General features: G+C 38.8%; 1 protein-coding gene across 1 annotated transcript in view; it reads left to right on the forward strand.

Moving 5' to 3' along the window:
- TINAG (tubulointerstitial nephritis antigen) overlaps positions 1–20,209 on the forward strand; it is a 55,156-nt gene that overhangs the window by 14,696 nt on the left and 20,251 nt on the right. Inside the window, exons 5-8 of the mRNA XM_057414020.1 lie at positions 3,437–3,560; positions 5,754–5,901; positions 15,038–15,218; positions 15,373–15,418. Of these exons, the coding sequence (XP_057270003.1) occupies positions 3,437–3,560; positions 5,754–5,901; positions 15,038–15,218; positions 15,373–15,418 (499 nt within the window). The remainder of the gene's footprint in view (positions 1–3,436; positions 3,561–5,753; positions 5,902–15,037; positions 15,219–15,372; positions 15,419–20,209) is intronic.

The raw sequence follows: 20,209 nt of genomic DNA on the forward strand, positions 1-20,209 counted from the left end.
AAGCTCACTGCCCTGAACTTCAAAAGAGCAGGCTTTGGCCTCTTCAGGAACCTGCTCAGTAAGGTTCCATAGGATATAGCCCTAGAGGGCAGGGGGGCCCAAGATTGTTGGCTGATACTCAAGGTTCACCTGCTACAAGCTCAGGAGTGTTGCATCTCAACTAGAAGGAAGTGCAGCAGGAGGGCCAGGAGACCTCCATGGATGGATAAGGATCTGCTGAGGAAACTTTGAGGGAAAAAAGAGGCTTATAAAAGGTGGAAGCAAGGACAGGCAACCGCAACAAGGATGTTGTCTGGGAAGCTAGGGACCAGGTTAGGAAAGCTAAGGCCCAGTTAGAATTAAACTTGGCTAGGGATGTGAAAGATAACAGGAAGAGATTCTATAGGTACATTGGAAATAAAAGGCTAGGGACAACGTGGGCCCTCTTCGGGAACAATCAGGAGAACTGGCTACCCTGGATTTGGAGAAGGCTGAGGTTCTTAATGAATTCTTTGCCTCAGTCTTCACTGGCAAAGGCTCTGACTGCACCACCTAAATCTTGGAAGGCAGACAGAGGGACTGTGAGAATGAAGACCCTAGGCCCACTGTAGGAGAGGATCTGGTTTGAGACCATCATAAGAATCTGAACGTTCACAAGCCATGGGTCCTGATGAGATCCATCCACGGGTCCTGAAGGAGCTGATGAATGAAGTTGCTAAGCCACTGGCCATCATGTTTCAAAAATCACGGCAGTCAGGTGAAGTTCCCAATGACTGGAAAAAGGGAAATATAACCCCTATTTTCAAGAAGGGGAAAATGGATGACCCAGGGAATTACAGACCAGTCAGTGTCACCTCTGTGCCTGGCAAAATCATGGAGCAGATTCTCCTGGAAGGCATGCTAAGGCACATGAAAATCAACAAGGTGCTTGGTGACAGTCAGCATGGCTTCACTAAGGAGAAATCCTGCCTGACCAATTTGGTGGCCTTCTATGATGGGGCTACGGAACTGATGGACAGGGGTAGAGCAGTTGATGTCATCTACCTGGACTTGTGTAAAGCGTTCAACACTGTCCCACACGACATCCTTGTCTCTAAATTGGAGAGACATCAATTTGATGGATGGACCACTCAGTGAATAAAGAACTGGCTGGATGGCCGCACACAAAAAGTTGTGGTCAATGGCTCAATGTCCAGCTGGAGACCAGTAACGGGTGGTGTCCCTCAGGGATCGGTGTTGGGACCGGTCTTGTTGCCAATGACACCAAGCTGTGTGGTTCAGTTGATACGCTGGAGGGAAGCAATGCCATCCAGAGGGACCTCGACATGCTTGTGAGGTGGGCTGATGCCAACCTCATGAAGTTTAACCATGCCAAGTGCAAGGTCCTACATCTGGGTCAGAGCAATCCCAGGCACAGCTACAGGTTGGGCAGAGAAGAGATTCAGAGCAGCCCTGCGGAGAAGGACTTGGGGGTGTTGGTTGATGAGAAAATGAACATGAGCCAGCTTCAGTGTGCGCTCGCAGCCCAGAAAGCCAACCGTATCCAGGGCTGCATCAAAAGAAGCGTGACCAGCAGGTCAAAGGAGTTGATCCTGCCCCTCTACTCTGCTCTCGTAAGACCTCACCTGGAGTACTGTGTGCAGTTCTGGTGTCCTCGACATAAGAAGGACATGGAAATGTTGGAACAAGTCCAGAGGAGGGCCATGAAGGTGACCAGGGTCCTGGAACACCTCCTGTATGAAGACAGGCTGAGAAAGTTGGGGCTGTTCAGCCTGGAGAAGAGAAGGCTGCGTGGAGACCTCATAGCAGCCTTCCAGTATCTGAAGGGGGCCTATAGGGATGCTGGGGAGGGACTCTTCACTAAGAACTGTAGTGATCGTACAAGGGGTTAACAGGTTAAAACTTAAAACATGGGAAGTTTAGATTGGATATAAGGAGGAAATTCTTTCCTCTTAGGGTGGTGAGGCACTTTAATGGGTTGCCCAAGGAAGTTGTGAATGCTCCATCCCTGTTGGTGTTCAAGGCCAGTTTGGACAGAGCCTTGGGTGAGATGTTTTAGTGTGAGGTGTCCCTGCCCATGGCAGGAGTTTGGAACTAGATGATCTTAATATCCTTTCCAACCCTAACTATTCTGTGATTCTGTGATTTTATGATACAGAGCAGAGGTACAAACCGCTTTTATCTCTAACCACTTCTCAGTCATTGTTTTCAGTGAGAAACCCAGGTGTACAAGGTAGCGGGAGGCAATGCTGTTTCCCAGCATACACAACAAACCATTTTAGATACAGCCATAGTGGTGAAGTCTGGTTCCTCAGAGTGTCTTTAAATAGTTTGAAAGAACTGAGCTCAAGAGTTTAAATCATTTTAGGAATAGGTATGAAGTCTTACAGGTCACACAAGAAATTTAGAAAAATGGTTCAGCAAGGACAGAATTAGAAAACTAAGTAAATCAAAGTAAAATAAAGGAATATGGACAGAATTGAAGCTTGTGCTTCAGGATATGAGGCTGCTTTTAAGAAAGCATCAGGAAATGTTTTGCTTAGGAACACATTCTTGTAGTTTGTATATTGTATTTTCCTCTAAAACAGATGTTGTCAACAATTGTTTGAGACAAACTGATGGACTAGATGGACTAATATTGTCATTCTATGTGGCTATTCCTATTTCCCTGAACAGCAGAAGCAATCATTCCATAAAGTTCAACAGCAAAAAAACCCAACCAAACATGAATGAATGGTTTTGGTATGTTGAATGCAAAGCAGATTAATAGCAATTGTGCCAGATGGTTCTCGCATATGCAGATATACAAAGTTTGGAGGATATAAATCAGGGCTAAGAGATGAAGAACTGGCTGTCCAAATGGCTTTAGTAAACAGATCATGAATTTTCATCTATACAACATTGGAGTGCAGAGCAAAAGGAAAATCACTGATTTTTGTTCTGGAATAAGTGCTGGAGATTGAAAATCCTCTGTGTAAAAGACAAATCAGTGATATGCAATGATCAATGATACACTGATGCCTCCCTCCCAGGGTGACTAAAATTTCCTACCTACAGCCATGTGTCAAGGAGAATAAGGTAACAGGTAACTAAATTCTCTGCTGTTTGTAGTAGAAGGCTTTTCCCCCAAAATGCCATAATTAATTATATGGTCATAATTAATGTGTTTCATAGGGAATTATTGTTTGAGATAAAAATCAGAGAGAAACTAGAAGGTTATTCAGGTTGACAGTCGTTTAGCTCAGCTTTCCAGCTCAGCTAGTAGAGTGCCAGAACCCTCCTAACTCTCAGGGGGTCCACAGCTCTCAGCCACGGTGTAACCATCACACTGGTGCTGAGGAAGCCACAGATGCCAATGCTTTGGGTTTCCTCATTTTGAAATTTAAGAACTTTAAAAGTAAAATTAGGTAAAATTTAAGATAAAATTAAGTATTGAAGCATATACATTTTGTTTTAGGGAAATTCACTTCCAGAAGAATACTTTCCTGCATTTTTTGCAGCCACTTATGCATGGCCTGAGTGGATTCATGATCCTCTGGATCAACGAAACTGTGGTGCATCCTGGGCTTTTTCAACCGCAAGTAAAATTATTTTTTTCTCCTTCAAAAAATATCTTCGATGTTAGGTGTGTGGTGAAAACTTGTATTGATTATTAATGGAGTAACTTCAGCTTGCTGTTCACTTTTTATCACCAACTAAGAACATTTACATTTCTACAGCTTTCCCTTTAAGTCATCCCGAAGTCTTAAGAAGTCCATCTAAGCTGTAGAGATTTGTTGGCTTTTCATAAGTTCATGTAACACAGGGAGGTGTTTTGGTGACAGAAAGCAGAAAATAAATTAACTAATGCACTTTTTTGTAATTGATAGAGTAACTTTTTAAAAACCTGCACCCCTTGCTTGCACAATTGCATTCTTGACTTCAAAGCTTAAAACGGGGGGGGGGTTTGTAATGGTAAATGTATGTTTACATTACCATTTACCATTGTCCAACCATTGCTATTCCAGCAAATTAAGTATAACCTTTTCAATAATTTTATGAGAAGAAAACCCTGAAACTGCTCAAATATTTGTGGAAGTAACTGTTTTCAGATTCGGCAAGAAAGGAAATGTCAGTAAGGTAATTCAAACTGCATGTGCTGCAACCTCTGGTTTTAGGAGAAATGGACACAAGTGTTTGTGTCACTTACACAAAAGAAGGTACAGCAATCATTTATGTTCATTTTTCTTATGTTGCAGTAAATCTCAGTATATATTGGTACATATAAAGATAGAGAAGAAAAATTTTGCAATCAGTCTTTATGACTTAACCTGGCCAGTGGGTCCTCATGGGTGTAGGTTTCTGCAACCACTTCCTTAAATCACAGCAGTAAGAGAAGGAAAGGAACATTTAGTTCAATTAATCCCAGCTCCCTGGCAAAGAGACTGAAGGCACTCTGTTACTAATATGTCTTGTTCAGTGTAGCTATAAAAGAGGAAACCAAGAAAGCTTCTAGCAGCTCTCTGGACAAATTATTGCAAAGATGAACAGAGTTTACAGAAGGAAAGACTTTCCAGATCTTCAGTCTAAATTTTCCCTTTTGTAATTGAATCTTTTGTTCTTAATTCACATAGTTCTTTTCAATGTTAAATACTATGAGATGCCTTCCTATGTTGTTTAGGTGCCTCTAGCATTTTCAATCTGAATTTTCAATCCTTCTTGGTAAGATTAATTGTTGCTCAACAAATAGACAAACACTACTGCATCATTTTTCTTATCATGAGTAATTCCTGTGAGTATTCCAGAGCTCTTCAGTAAAAAGTTTTTACATTTATGAAAATAAATTCACCTTCATCTGACATATCAAAAAAGTAAAGAACACAGTTGCTATCAGCTGCTATCAGCAGATTGACTCTTCTGAAGTCATGTCCAGAGTTCACTGAAGTTAGTGCTGATTTCAATAGTGCTTTAGATTTCAAGGTGGGTGCTTTTTATTCTTTTCAGGTTGAAAAATAAAGTTTAACAATAATAAAAATATAATTTAAGAACAGGTAATGGCTGGGATTGGGGCCTAATAATTGTTTCATTATCACTCATTAAAGAAAGGAAGAGTAGCTTAATTTCACACACAACTTAGCCTAGCCTGCCTTCAAATCAGTGCATAAATATATTAGTACTTAGAATTATGACTATCTGATTGAGTTCAGACATCTAAGGTGTCTGTCTCAGAAGAAAAATTTTGTGTAATAAGGGAGGGTGCTCCAATGAATCCCACTTCTACACATTAGTATGAACAATTCCAAATATTCTTTCCACTAAAACCAATACATTCAGTCTTGAATTTTTTCCTTCATAGGACTGTTCATTTTTGCCTTTCTTCTTTTTCTCAACTAAAGTAGGGAAGGTAAAAAAGGAAGAGGAGAGATTTGGAGATTCAGCTGCAGAGAGGTGGGGTAGTATTTGCATCTTCTGCTGAAGTCAAACAGAAATGAATATGCATTTACAAACATACTAGAAACCATCAGACTAAATTACGTAAATGCTTCATTTGTGTTTACATATATGGGACTTTATGATAACCAGTAAATCTGTTGATTTACAGCAAAGTTGCTCATGATGATTTGCAGTTTCACCATCCTCTCTCGAACATCTGTACTAATTAAATCTGTATTGTTTTGTAAAGGTATCTGCACAGACAAAAGATATTGAAGTTGTATTTCAGTCCCTATTTCACAATAACCAATGTGAAGCTGTAATTATTTGGTTTTGATAATGGAATATTTGTTTCAAAACAGGTGTTGCGGCAGATAGGATAACAATTCATTCTGGTGGTCAGATGACAGACAACCTTTCTGTTCAGAATTTGATCTCTTGTGATACCAGGAATCATGGATGTAATGGTGGAAGTATTGATGGTGCTTGGAGATATCTGAAAACGCATGGGTAAATATTTAATCCATCTGTCTAGGTAATTTTAACTTGGTCTAGTTGCTTAGGATACAGTGTTGCTTGTGTTACAATGATAATTTCTGACCTTTCAAAAAGAAGCATTCAGCTTTGCCCCGGTTAACCGTATTACTTCATCAAGACTGTCACTTTCTCTCATTTATACCTTCTTTAAATCACTTTTATGAAGAACAACCTAGCATTCCTGAAGAAGTGAGTGAAGATTATTTTGAATGAGAGCTCTCAGTGAGAAAACTCTTCAACCATCCTGCTCCCATTTAAGCCTTATTATATCTAGATGTTGTTATTAGCTGTAATACAACTGGGGAAAATGGTATCCTCTCTAAAGCAAGATAAACAAGAAAGCTTTTTATGTTAAAGACAATACTGTAAGGGGATTCAAAACTTCTATGGTTTTTGGGCTACAGGCTCTTCACATTAAACAACCTTGAGTAAGCAGGCAGTTGCATGAGACAACATTTTTAATATTCAAAAGATCAAACATTGTCTTTCTGTAAAGCAAATAGCCATCATCCCATCCCAAGATTGTGCCAGTATGCGACACTGTAACAAAGAGTATATCTAGACATTTTTCAGGTGGGACTAAGCAAAGTTAACATCTCTCAAACTCCACACAAAGAGCTAGAAGCTTTTTTAAAATTACATATAATAATTTTTAGAATCACAGAATGATTTAGCTTGGTATGAAGTTTTGGAGGTCACCTAGTCCAACTTTCTGCTCGAAGCATGACTAACTCTGAAATTAGATCAGGTTGCTCAGGCCATACCCCCTGTCATATTCTGAGTATCTCCAAGAATGGAGGTTCCACAGCCTTTCCTTCAGGACCACTTTTGTGGTCAAACATTTGCTTTTTCATATATCTAATCAGCATATTCCTTAGTACAGCCTGTGATGGTACCTTTCAGCTTTTCACTGTGTATCTCCAAGAAGAGTCTTGCTCTGTCTCCTCTACAACCTCTCGTTACATAGTGAAAGGCAGTAATTAGATTCCCTTTTAGCTTTCATTTCTCTGGGCTGAGCAAATCTAGCTGCCTCACCCTCTCTTTCCATATCATGTGCTTCAGACCTCTAAGTGCCTTCCATTGGATTTGCTCAGTTTGTCAGTGTTTTCACTGGGGATCCCATACAGTACCGCACATGTAACCACAAAAGTGACAATTTGAAGAGAATAATAACTTCTCACAATGTCTTGGCTATATTCTTGCTAAGACAAGCCAGTATTGATTGTCTGTGTTTGCTGGGAGGGCCCACTGCTAATCCGTGTTCAACTTTGTGCCCATCAGGACCACAGGTCCTTCTCTGTGAAACTGCACAGGCAATGCCCTTCCAGTACTTCTGCATGGGCAGCTCTGGCTCAGAAGCAGGATTATTTTCTGCCTTCCTTGAACTTCATGAAGTTTCTGTCAGCTCATTTCTCTAGCCTGTGATGTTGCTCTGAATGAAAGGACTGCTAAACACTAACCACTCCCCACCAATTTGGCATCCTCCACAAATTTACTGAGGGTGCCTTACTGCTTTATGTCCCACTGTCCAGATCTCTATTGAGATGCAAGGCAGTGCTGTCGCTGTGTTGGCTCATGAAGAATGTCACTAGCAAACAGGCACCAGTTACTTTGATCATTTGGCCTGTCAGCATGCCAGTTCAGTTCACTTACTGACCTTGTAAGCAACTCATAGAATCATAGAATAGTTAGGGTTGGAAAGGATCTTCAGATCATCTACTTCCAACCCTCCTTCCATGGACAGGGACACCTCACACTAAACCATGTCACCCAAGGTTCTGTCCAACCTGGCCTTGAACACCACCAGGGATGGAGCATTCACAGCTTCTCTGGGCAACCTATTCCAGTGCCTCACCACCCTAACAGGAAAGAATTTCTTCCTTATATCCAATGTAAACTTCCCCTGTTTAAGTTTGAACCGTTACCCCTTGTCCTATCACTACAGTCCCTAATGAAGAGTCCCTCCCCAGCATCCCTGTAGGCCCCCTTCAGATACTGGAAGGCTGCTATGAGGTCTCCATGCAGCCTTCCCTTCTCCAGGATGAACAGCCCCAACTTTCTCAGCCTGTCTTCATATGAGAGGAGCTCCAGTCCCCTGATCATTCTCGTGGCCCTCCTCTGGACTTGTTCCAACATTTCCATGTCCTTCTTATGTCGAGGACACCAGAACTGCACACAGTACTCCAGGTGAGGTCTCCCGAGAGCAGAGTAGAGGGGCAGGATCACCTCCTTCAACCTGCTGGTCATGCTCCTTTTGATGCAGCCTAGGATATGGTTGGCTTTCTGGGTTGCGAGCGCACACTGCTGGCATCTAGTCCAGTAAGCTAGAACACCACCACAGAAGACCATGCTGAAAACACTCATGAAGTCAAGGAAAATGATGTCCACTGCTTTTCTTATTCTCTGTAGAGGCAGTCATTTCATCATGGCCAGGTCATCTCATCATCTCATCATGGTGAGATATAACTTACCATGGTAAATCTGCCTGTTCTCAGTCAACCTCTTGAATTTCATGTGCCTGGAAATGGCTCCCAGGAGAATATGGAACAACCAGATATTATATACTGTGTTACATTCTGCTGTTTCTCAGCATAAATTATAGAAAATTTTTTATCTTTTTTGCTTACTACCAAAATCTGTTTCCTCTCTCACTTTCATACCCTTACTCTAGCTTTGATATGCCTGATACTGACAGACAGAAGTATCTTGGGTGTGCTGTCTGTCAACTTTAAATTTTAGTTTAAAAACAAACAAAGAAACAAACCATGGAAAGAGCAAAAGAATGTCAGGCATGATGCATCGGATGTCATATTTGACATGGCAGCCTGTAATCTAAATGAAGACCAAAGCACTGTCATTCACACAGACACAGTATAAAGAGTGATCATTCTGATTTCTTCAAGTGTACCAAGCTATTTCTGATCTGACAGGGATTTTGTATTGTTATGTGGAGAATTTACATCAAGTGTTCCTCTGTCTTTCTGTCTCAGGGTTTAAAGGTTTTAAGTGTGAGACCCTTTAGTTGAACGATTACTGTGGGCGCTAATGGATTCTATCCAAAAACCCATCAACAACTAATGGGGGTTTTACCTCATGGGCAGAAGCTTCATTCATGAACAGATGAAAATTATAACTTAACATTTTAACCAACACTTTTCTGTAAGTAGAAGAACAGGCTCCTTTAGTCAGTAACTCATGTTCCTAAGACAGTAAATACTCTTTCTCACTGGATTGTTTGCTTGATTACGATGTTGAGGGCAGGAGCACAAGAATTGCCAGTGTTGCTAAGAGATCCATTTTAATAAGTATTGTCTCCACAGCAGTTGGAGCAATCTAATTGTAGAGGAAAAGCCAAAAAGAATGCAACAATAAGAAAACTGCCTAGTCTTCTGTTCCCTCTGACTGTTATTTCTTCATGGGCATAACCACCATGAGCCCATAGTAGTAAGATTCTTCCTGTACCGGAAAGCTAAATTTCTTTTACCTGAAGCAGTGTGGGTAGTGTCACTGCCTGTTCTGCAGAGGCAGATTAAGTGTACAAGGGTTAATTTATTTCTATAAGGAAAATGTAACGGGCTGAGACTGTATGAGGTACTTGGTTATCAACCAAGCTGTACTCACACAGGAGCTCATGCTGGTGTAAACGAAGTAGTGAAAAGATTGCTCTCTCTCTGACCGCAGAGCACCAGTGTGAAAATGGTGTGCAGAGCAGGCTTTCTGACTCCTGTGAGGCTGGAAGCATACAGGTAGGGCACCTGAGTTCGCCAGAGCACACGTGGGAGCTGTCTTTTCACCTCCCAATTCCCCAGTACTTGCATTATTGCTCAGTCACCTGAGATGGCTTGTGGTATTCACCAGCTTCTTGCAGCTTATTGGTGATCAGTGATGAGTGATTAAAGAATCTGCCAGGCAGTTGTGAGAACAACCACAGTTTTTTTGAGACTATCTAGATCTCCAATACATCTTCACAGTCTGAGACTATTTTCTTAGTCGTTTATCCAGTTTTCTTGTCCCCACAGGGTCAGATGCAACATGTACAACATCACTGAGCTCTCACAGACCTTTGCTGGCTGCCCATTCTTGTCCCTGATCACTAATTCATCATCAGTGTACTACTACACTGATGATATGTCTTACTCAACTATTTTTATAAACAACATTCTTTAATCCTGATGTTCTTTCCTCAAGTTTAAATGATATTTCGAGTCCTCTTCCAAGAGTTCCAGACACAAATAAACACCTTACGGAAAATATTCAAATATTTCTGAGGACAGATACTGGAAGCACGCAACAATGGCTATGCTGTACCTGAGAAAGGGTCCATCTAGCCCAATATTTTGTCTTTGACAGTGGCCAAGAGTAAATAGTACAGACAACAACGAAAAACAGAATAAAAATTTTTGATTCATTGGACTGATAATTGAATAATTTTTGTAGCTGAAACCCTATAATCCATAACTATTTACTTTTGACAATGAAAAAAAAGATGTAAATTTATGATATAAAAGTCTGAAGTGTCTTTTGAATGAGCCCTGTTAAATAGTGCTTGCTTCCTTGCACTTTCAGGTGACTTTTATTTATGAACCAATATATTGCAATCAATTTTTTTCATTATCTCCATTCCTTGCAATAGGGAGAAAGTGCATTGATTTTCTTTGTGGGCTTGTAAATTTTCACAGCAGGTGTTCAATACTGTTTTAAATCTTCTGTTTTCCCGATTTCTGAAGTATGCTTATCTCATGATTTTGATGGATTTTGAGGAAAATCAAGTGCTGACTTAGACTATCCTCACTGAAGTCAATGAAAGACCTTCATGAAGCTCAAGGTTAGGCCAGTGCTAGGACCTGACTTGTCAGAATCACTGAGCACCCAGTTAATAGTGAAATCTCTCCAGGTGGAGCAGAATCACTGTCAAACTCTCTCTCTCTCTCTTTCTCCATCGATTAAAGAATAAATCCATATTCTATTTCTATTTATTATTAATTTTAGACATTTCAGTTGCAAGCCACAATTTAGGAGAAATCAGTGTGGTTTGAAAACACCTATTTTATCTAGTAAGGGAAATGAAAAGATTATAGACTTCAATAATGAGGAAGAAACATTTTTTTTTCATATAGTAAAAGGTTACACGTTTGAACAAAACTACTGCTTCTAATCAGGGCTTGATCTGATTTGTACCTTGGGCTGTTAGCAATTTCCAGGTATGATAAGGATGTTATTGCTATTAGTTTTGGTCAACTTGCTAATAACATAATCTAATATTTGAGATTATATTCTCACCTCACAATTCAGATGTGATAAAATTCAACACAATTCAAATATGATAAAACCGCAAAAAATTTCATTAGATTGAACATATAAAAATGACTTCAGATAAATTCTCTCAAGAATGTAGGAACACACTGGAGACTTTTGTTGCTTCTCTCTGAATGCTGCTTTCTCCTGGTAGTATTTTTCTATATGTGTATGTATCTGCACATATAAATGCATTCTTATTTATTTCTCTATTTTATTTTTCCTCTATGACTTTTCTGGCAAGGTCTTTCTGAAATGCATTTAATGTTAACTGTTCTGATGCTTCAGCATGTACGAACTCATGTTTCAGTAAAGAGCTGTTGAATTCTGTTAATCATGACTGCAGAATATGGCTAGTGAAAGGATTCAAAAGTGACTGTTAGTCCAGAATGAATCATCATGTTTGGATTACCACACAGCTCCAGTATGCCAGTGTGTCACTCGGTGCTTCACTTCTATTGCCATAGAAGTAAGACCCATCCATGCAGAACCTGTGACAACTCCAGAGGGACAATCCAACTGAAAGGAGGGGAAAAAAAATCCCTACTCCAAGAATGAATTTTTACTTTGCTGTCTCTCTCTGAGATGTTTGTAAGTACACCTGAGGAATAGCGTCATGCCATTTCTTACACAGGGTTGCAATCACCTGCTCCTGCCCTGCCTATACCAGATCATGCTCTGAGGAGGGTATCTGTTCACCTTACTTGCCTTAAAGGCCTGATTACACTCATCAGCAGTATATTTCTTTTGGAACTTGGTGATCAGTGGTGACTAGAATGATTATGTATGTAGAGATAGATATATTTTATAAATATATTTTATAGACGCATTTATTAGAGATAGAAACATTTTATATTTACATATATGATATGTCTAAATATACAAAACAAAGGTTTCTTTTTATCTAACAATAGAAGCAAAACATAAGAAATTTTTAAATTATTAATAACAGCTCATGTATATTTGGCCTAAATACATTCCCCACTGGAAATCTGGGAATCCAGAATAATTTCAGATATTCAGAAAGGAATAAAAGAGGTTGCCAGTGAGTACCTAAGTAACGACACCCTAACAACCTAACAACTTTGGATGGAAAATCCCTTTTCAAGCAGGCAGAATTACTGCTTTTTTGATCTTCTGTGTGTGTTCGTCTAGTTCAGGCAGAAAGAATTTGGTAATCAAAAAGACATTCTCTTCAGGTCAATTTTTATACCACCAAATGATAATGGGAAAATGCCATGACTTACTCAAAGTAGCTGAAGCATGTATGTACTCAGCTTGTAAAATTCCTGGCAACTAAGTATACACAGGTAAGCACAAATGAAAAAAAAAACTAGAACATTAAATGAAATACAGATTTTATTTCTTCAGGTTCAGAAAGTTCAGGACAATTGGTGAGCTACTTAAGTGCATATCCTTTCAATAAGACTGCCTATTTTAAAATATTCTGCTTCAATGAACTATTTAATTAGACTCTTTAAAAGGAACCCTCCCATAAGCCTCCATGGCACTGTACAGAAATGAGTATGTTGTTTTGGAAACATCTAGCAGTGCAAAGTAGAAAACTAGAAGATTGCAATATCTCATAACAAGGATAAAATAATAAGTGGAAGATTCAGTGCACCTTTGAGATTGTTAGTAGGTGCATTTTAAATACACACTTTTTCCTTCATTTTAGTGAAGTAAAAAGGATGTTCAACTAAGCCAAGCAGTCAAAATGGCTGAACAATTCATGGTAAACTACTTGAAACAAACTTACTGTATGAAGCAGCAATTCATTTGATGTATTGCCAAGGTAAAGAATTAAAACACTTCCTTACCTTTCCTTGAAACAACCTCATTTTTATTGCCCTTTTCCATTGAATGCAATGAAGGCTCCTAACCTGTGCTTCAAAGATCATTTGATTTTAGCACTTTGGAGATTTTCAAATACAAAATTAGCATGGGTATAAGTCACAGGTGAGTTATCACAACACCTCCTCAATCACTCAACTGTCAAAATCAGTTAAATGTCTTTAAGCCTTTAAAGCCTATAACTAGAAATAGAATCATAGAATCATGGAATAGTTAGGGTTGGAAAGGACTTTAAGAACATCAAGTTCCAGCCCCTCTGCCGTGGGTAAGGACAACTCACACTAAACCATGGCACCCAAGGCTCGGTCCAACTTGGTCTTGAGCACCACCAGGGATGGAGCATTCACAACTTCTTCGGGCAACCCATTCCAGTGCCTCACCACCCTAACAGGAAAGAACTTCTTCCTTATATCCAATCTAAACTTCCCCTGTTTAAGTTTGAACCGTTACCCCTTGTCCTGTCACTACAGTCCCTAATGAAGAGTCCCTCCCCAGCATCCCTGTAGGCCCCCTTCAGATACTGGAAGGCTGCTATGAGGTCTCCACGCAGCCTTCCCTTCTCCAGGATGAACAGCCCCAACTTTCTCAGCCTATCTTCATATGAGAGGAGCTCCCGTCCCCTGATCATCCTCGTGGCCCTCCTCTGGACTTGTTCCAACATTTCCATGTCCTTTTTATGTTGAGGACACCAGAACTGCACACAATACTCCAAGTGATGTCTCATGAATGTGTTGGACAGATAAAATCTTCGTTATTGGAAGATTTTTTTTTTTCTTTAAAAAAAAAAAAGGCAATACATAGAGTCACAGAATAGTTAGGGTTGGAAAACACCTTAAGGTCATCTAGTTCCAACCTCCTGCCAGGGGTAGGGTCACCTTACACTGGACTAGGTTGCTCAAAGCCTTATCCAACCTGGCCTTGAACATTTCCAGGGATGGGGGAGCCACAACTTCTCTGGGCAAACTGTGCCAGTGTCTCACCACCTTCATAATGAATAATTTCTTCCTAACATCTGATCTAAATCTATCCCCTTTCAATACAAAGCCATTACCTCTTGTTCTATCACTATACGCCCTTGTAAAAAGTCTGTTTTCAGCTTTCTTGTAGGCCTCTTTAGGTACTGAAAGGCTGATATAAGGTCTCCCATGAGCCTTCTCTTCTCCAGGCTGAAGAACTCCCACTTAGCCTGTTTTCATAGGAGACATGTATTTGCTATTACACGTTTCCCCCATTATTCTTTACATAAATGAATTTTTGCACATTGAAATCTTTGATAGAATGAACTGCCCAGTAATTACTTGAATTTATATTTTTAAATTAATCTTTGTAGAATATGGAATTTAATTTAAAAGTGTTAAAAATTACTTATATTTTCTTTATATAAACTCTAAAACTTTGAAATTGAAAGTTTTAATGCAGATTTATAATAAATGGTAGGAAAAATTAAATTGCTCTATGTGTGACCAAAAACTCTCTAAGCATTCAGAAAATATTTTGAGATAGATATTTTTCTAAGAAATAGCGAACATAATTTTAGAGATGTAGATGCCCCTGTGATATCATGCCACAACCTGTCATTTATTTTCCTCGAGAGGCTCATTGCTGCCAATAATCAGGAACTGATAGGAAGACCCCTGTGGCCTGAGCCCCGTGGGATAGTCCCCAGGCTTTTGTGCACACTGAACTTCGCAAGTTTATAAGTCACAAAGTTTGTCTCTGTTTGCTCTTTGGTCCACATTCACTTCCAAACATAAACCTGTCTTTCCACTAAGGAACAGTCTGAATGTTACTGCAAAATAACCAAGCTGTCAAATTGCAGTAAGTCCCACCTCTCTGGTACCTATGCAGTCTCACCTGTTTTGTCATATACTTTGTCAGTGTTCCAACTTAAAATAAAACTATAAAAATGTTTAAGGAAGTTTTTTATCAACTTTTTTTTTTTTTTTTAATAACTAAACAGGGTTGTGTCCTATGCTTGTTATCCATCATTTTGGAAGAGCCACCTGGAGCCATCAGGTGAAAGTCACTGTTATGTGTCAAGCGAATATGGGAAAAACCATACAAATGGACCATGTCCAAACGCTTTGGTGGAATCCAATCGGTTATACCGGTGTGCCGCCCACTACAGGGTCTCCTCAAAAGTAAGTTAATGCTGTTCACCCAGTTTTCTCCTCTGGGGCTTGAAAATTATAGATGTTATGTACATAATTGTAAATTAGTATGAGTTTTAATTTTATGTAATAGAATGTGTTATCTTCCCTTGCCCTCTCTGCTGTTGTTCTTACCTTCCTTCAGGAAACTGATATAATGAAAGAAATCATGGACAAAGGACCAGTGCAAGGTATGGTAAGTTTGGAAAATGATAATATTATTATTGAAATAATTGAAGTGTGCAATGTCCCTGTATCAAAATATTAGAAAACGCAAATTATATTCCACAGTGAATAGGACAGACATATGCACTGTAGTTCATCCAGGGATGTTTGGTGGGCAACTAGTGCCCCTAAAGTTGGATATACTGCAACATAGACTATGATGAGTAAAATGGTCTTGAGCTGGATTTGTTGAAAATCTGTGTGCTGGAAATGTGCCTTTTTCCCATGACATTTTCTTGCTTATTGATGAAATAGTAATTTGGGGATGTGCAGGAGGAGGTAAACGTTAGCAAAGCTCTCCTCTTTAGGGCTGATATTGATTCCCCATTAGCTGAGCCTAACCCACCAAGCCTGAAGGCAATGGTGCAGTATATGGGCCCTCCAACAAATCCTTAAGTTCTGGAATACTTCCAGAATTCTCCCTTTCAGAACCCAAATATTCGTGGTTGTAGAGGGCTGCTAGTTTTGAAATTCTGTGCTGAACCCTGCAATGGAGATCCCTGACCTCTTAGAGAAATAAAGAGACTTCATCAAGGAATGAGGAACTGCAGAAATGTTTAGCCTGAACACTGTCTGTTTGGAGTCACTGATGGTGCTGGCAGCACCTGAAAATGCAGGTTCCTGCTCAACCCTCAGGTCAGTGTAACTGGAGAGGTTGAGAGCTGTGGAGTTTGGGGTGATGGGGAAATGTCATAGTTCAGGATGTCCACCCATCTTGAAGAAAAAACCAAAGCCTTTTACTTCAGGTGACTTCTTTGTTTCTATTGCCCTCAATTATATGGCAAATTATCATGACCTCCAATTTATTATCAAAATGGTCTTGATTCTTAGATTTAATTCATTTCAGTATGTCATGCAGTTGAAATTACTTATTAAAGCTCTTTTTGTGGGAAGTTGCAATTAATCTGAAGCTCAAACTTGACAAGCTCAAAATCATCAGTCCTTTTTGTTCTACTCAAGTTTGTTTGCTCAAGGAAAATATTCTTTCTCATGCTGCATTTGATCTAGAAGTGAATGCAGTAATTTCTGCTGGCTTTAAGAAAATGAAAAGATTACTATCCTCAAGAAAAATTTTGGGGCTTCTCTCTAATATTGCATTTGTAGTCCATGTATATACAGTTTGCTGGATTAATCTGTCATTACTAAATCTTCCACATAAAATAATCTATGTTCAGCCATTTGTTAGGTTTTAACCACACAATAATTCATACAATTTTTCTTTTTAAATGTCAATGCTTTTTCAGAGAAAATGTCTAGTCAGGTTAAGGTAATGCTGTTTGTAGAAAAATCTGAAGAAGAGTTTATGACTGAGAGTGTGTATGACTGAGTAAAATCACATTCCATTTTTTCTTTTTGTTATAATGAGATTTTTAAGAGTCCTAATTATGACTCAGTAGTTCACCACTGATTCTCTCTTCTATCTTCCTGTACTACAAATGAAATTAGTGCATACTTCTAATTTTCAAATCATATCATACTTTTTTTTTTTCCCCAAAACTTTCTGCAAAAGGTCTTCTACCGAAAGAGATTTTTCCATTATTTATTCACTTGTCATTCCTCAAGAAGTTACAAAGTGTTTATAACCAGTCTTATCTAATATGTAATGTTTAATACCTGGAAAATATTCAAGATCCTTTCAAGATCATGATGTAGAAAGTCATCCTGTTTGATCATGAATGTACATGGATTTGGGGCATATTGAATGTTAAGGAAAATGCATATTTTTTAACAATTATGAAACAGTATGTGTAGGAATGTAGTTGAAAAGTTTCTCCTATACAGCTGTCAAATTTGAATGACAATTTGTCTCTGACATACCTCATTGTTTTAATGGGTCAGGAACTGAGCTATTAGCACTTTTAGATGCAAATAATGAACACTAGTTTTTTAAAAAAATCTGATTTCAAATAAACACAGTGAAGCTTCATCAATGCTTTAAAAGCATTCAAATGAACAATCTAATGTTGCCCATTTGTCTTTTTTTTAAAATGGACTTTCGATAATGTTCTGATAGTTATAATGCTGATGAAGGAAAGCAATCCTTCCTGTCACAGTAGTCAGTCTCAATCAAAAGAAAAAGAAACACATTCTTGGTAATACATTAAAGTTTTGACCCTGCGAAGGTTATAATTTCAGCTATTATGATATTGGAAAGAAAAAAGGTGTATTTAATTTGCTAACACAAGAAAAAGATCCGGAGAAAATACTAGGCTACATTAATGTACAGCGTTACACTCTAGTTCTTTTTGTAGCAAGTGCTTTTAGTTCTTTATATCTTCATATGTCTATGAGACACAAATTCTTATTTAAGAATTTTATAATCTACTTCTTTTATATGTACAGATCTGACAGCTCAGCGTGACTGTGGTAGTTGATACATGAGTTACTGTCAACCTTAGGAAAATCACTAGCTCTACTGATTCATTAATAATCCATTCATTTCGGAAAATACAAAGTCTCTTCTACATGGGAGGGAACAAAGTTGGCTGGTGGACTGTGATCATCTCATCCTGTCCAAGTCACAATCCATATCAGGACAGAGTTACGAAATAAAATATTTCAGTGCTTGATTTTGAATTATCATCTCACTGTCTACCTTACACTTCACATACCCAACTCACTTTATTCCAAAGACTGTATCATTATTTAGCTCCTGATTGCAGGGATATATACACACATAGGTAAATAGATATGCAAATACACAGGTATATATATTTGCATATATAGAGAAATATATATTCATACACGCACACATAATGGAGATATGTAATCGTGGATAAAATTCTCTCACATAGACTAAAGTTATTCTGGAAATACACTTCAAATTTTCTATTTCATTTTAGTGGAAATAATTTAGATATGTTTCTTCTCAGAGCCAAGTACATGTTTTTGACTTAGAGTTCCTGATAAAGAATAAATTGTTTTCTGAAACTGAATATATGGAACTTGATTTCAAATAACAATGTGATTTAGAAATGAAACTACCTTATCCTGTCTCAGCCTGATGATAGATGTGATCTTCTAACCTCAGACCTACTGTGGGAGAAGTGAATTCTGCAGTCCTTGCACTCACCCCTATTTCTTTGCCTCCCTTTGGCCAAGATATCAAAACAAAATCCAGGGAAGCTTCTACAATATTTTTTTAAAAGACTGATCACCTGCGCTTCTCCTCTGACATCCTCACCTGGACTAAGGCCAGTGGGAGTCTTTTTTTCCCTTTCTGTTCCTCTGTACTGTTTTAAAACTCTCCCTCCACAAGCTTCTCTGAATCTCAGAAACCTCAACAGCTGGAATTTTGCATAGCAGTACAGGGACACCAGCAGGAGTTAAACTCCTAGCTCTATACAGTGGTGAGCCTAGGGGGAGGGAGGGAATAAACCTTTGCAGAGAGCTCTAACAGAGTCCTGAGCTTGCAGCTAGAAACCAAGAATAAAGTGTCATGGTTTAAACCCAGTCAGGCAACTTGTTCACTCACTCCCAGTGAGTGGTGCCAGGCTGACAACAATCGAGGACCCCCCCTTCTTGCCCTCCCCCTGCTCCCGGAGGGACGGAGAGGAGAGTCAAAAAGAATGCATTATTTTCCAGTCTATTGCTGTCAATATGTGTGAGCTCTGGTTCTGCAGACAACTTGGCAGAAGATGTAACATTATTCATTAAAAGCATTTAACTTTTTTTCTGATTTAAATGATTTATCTCTCCCCCAGACTTGCCACCTAGGTAGCATCATGGCTGCTTATTCCACATGCATTTTTGTTGGCATACATTTTTTATGTGAGAGACCTCATTAGCAAAGTATTTTTTTAGCCAGGTTTCCTGGGCATATGGGCTCATTTGACCATTTATTTAGCTGTTTTCTTTCATCCCCTAAAATTTGTGAATGTTTTCTGTGTTCAGCCAAGTATGATAGAGGCCAAGAGGTTATAAAAATAGTTAATTTCCTTTGAGTTTATGCAGGTAGGAAAAAAGAAATTTGAAAGTATGCCAGACACAAAAAAACTGCAGCATGAGCTCACCTTAATGGATACCACAGATCTATACCAGGCACATACAGTATAAATGGTCCAATCACATAAAAATGGTCAGTACAATACATATTTACTTTATGGGACTCCCAAGATGCAAGACTGTAGGAAACTGGATTTTACTAATTCTTATGTTCCAAGATGTGTGGCAGTCTAAGACTGTTAAAATCATAAGCTAAAACTAAGTTGAAGTTAAGCTCTTATGTAATGCTTCTCATTCACTGGATTCTAAAGGTAATGCAAACCGGGAAATACTTTCATTTCTCTGGATCTGTAGCCCAGATATAACAAGGCAAATGATACTAAGGTGGAAGACCAAATGTGGAAAATAAACTAAACAAATTTTTCATAAAAGAGAAATGAATGATATTCCTAGGAAATAATGAATAAAAATAAAATTCAAATTGCAATCTTCATTCTTTGGCATAAAATGCCAAGCTCATCAGCTCTTCAGTCTTACACTTTTATGGATACAGAGGAGGTTTATTCCCACACTTTTAGCTGAAAGGCATAATGAGCATATATACAATTTAGTTTTCCGTAAGAAGATTGCTGTGTACTTATTGCGCTGTATCTGGGTTTCATAAAAAGGCATACAGGTTACTCCACTGTATTTCACAGGATATGCATTGTCTGTTAAATACTTCTCCTGAATATGCAGGTGCCTGTCAGAACTGAGGATTTTGTACATGAACCTTGATATTTGTTTTATTGAACTGGATTTCAATGGAACTG

The sequence above is a fragment of the Pezoporus wallicus genome, unplaced genomic scaffold, assembly GCF_028554395.1.
Source record: "Pezoporus wallicus isolate ANWC-B61680 ecotype Strahan unplaced genomic scaffold, APGP_CSIRO_Pwel_v1 contig_6428, whole genome shotgun sequence".
NCBI classification, from domain to species: domain Eukaryota; kingdom Metazoa; phylum Chordata; class Aves; order Psittaciformes; family Psittacidae; genus Pezoporus; species Pezoporus wallicus.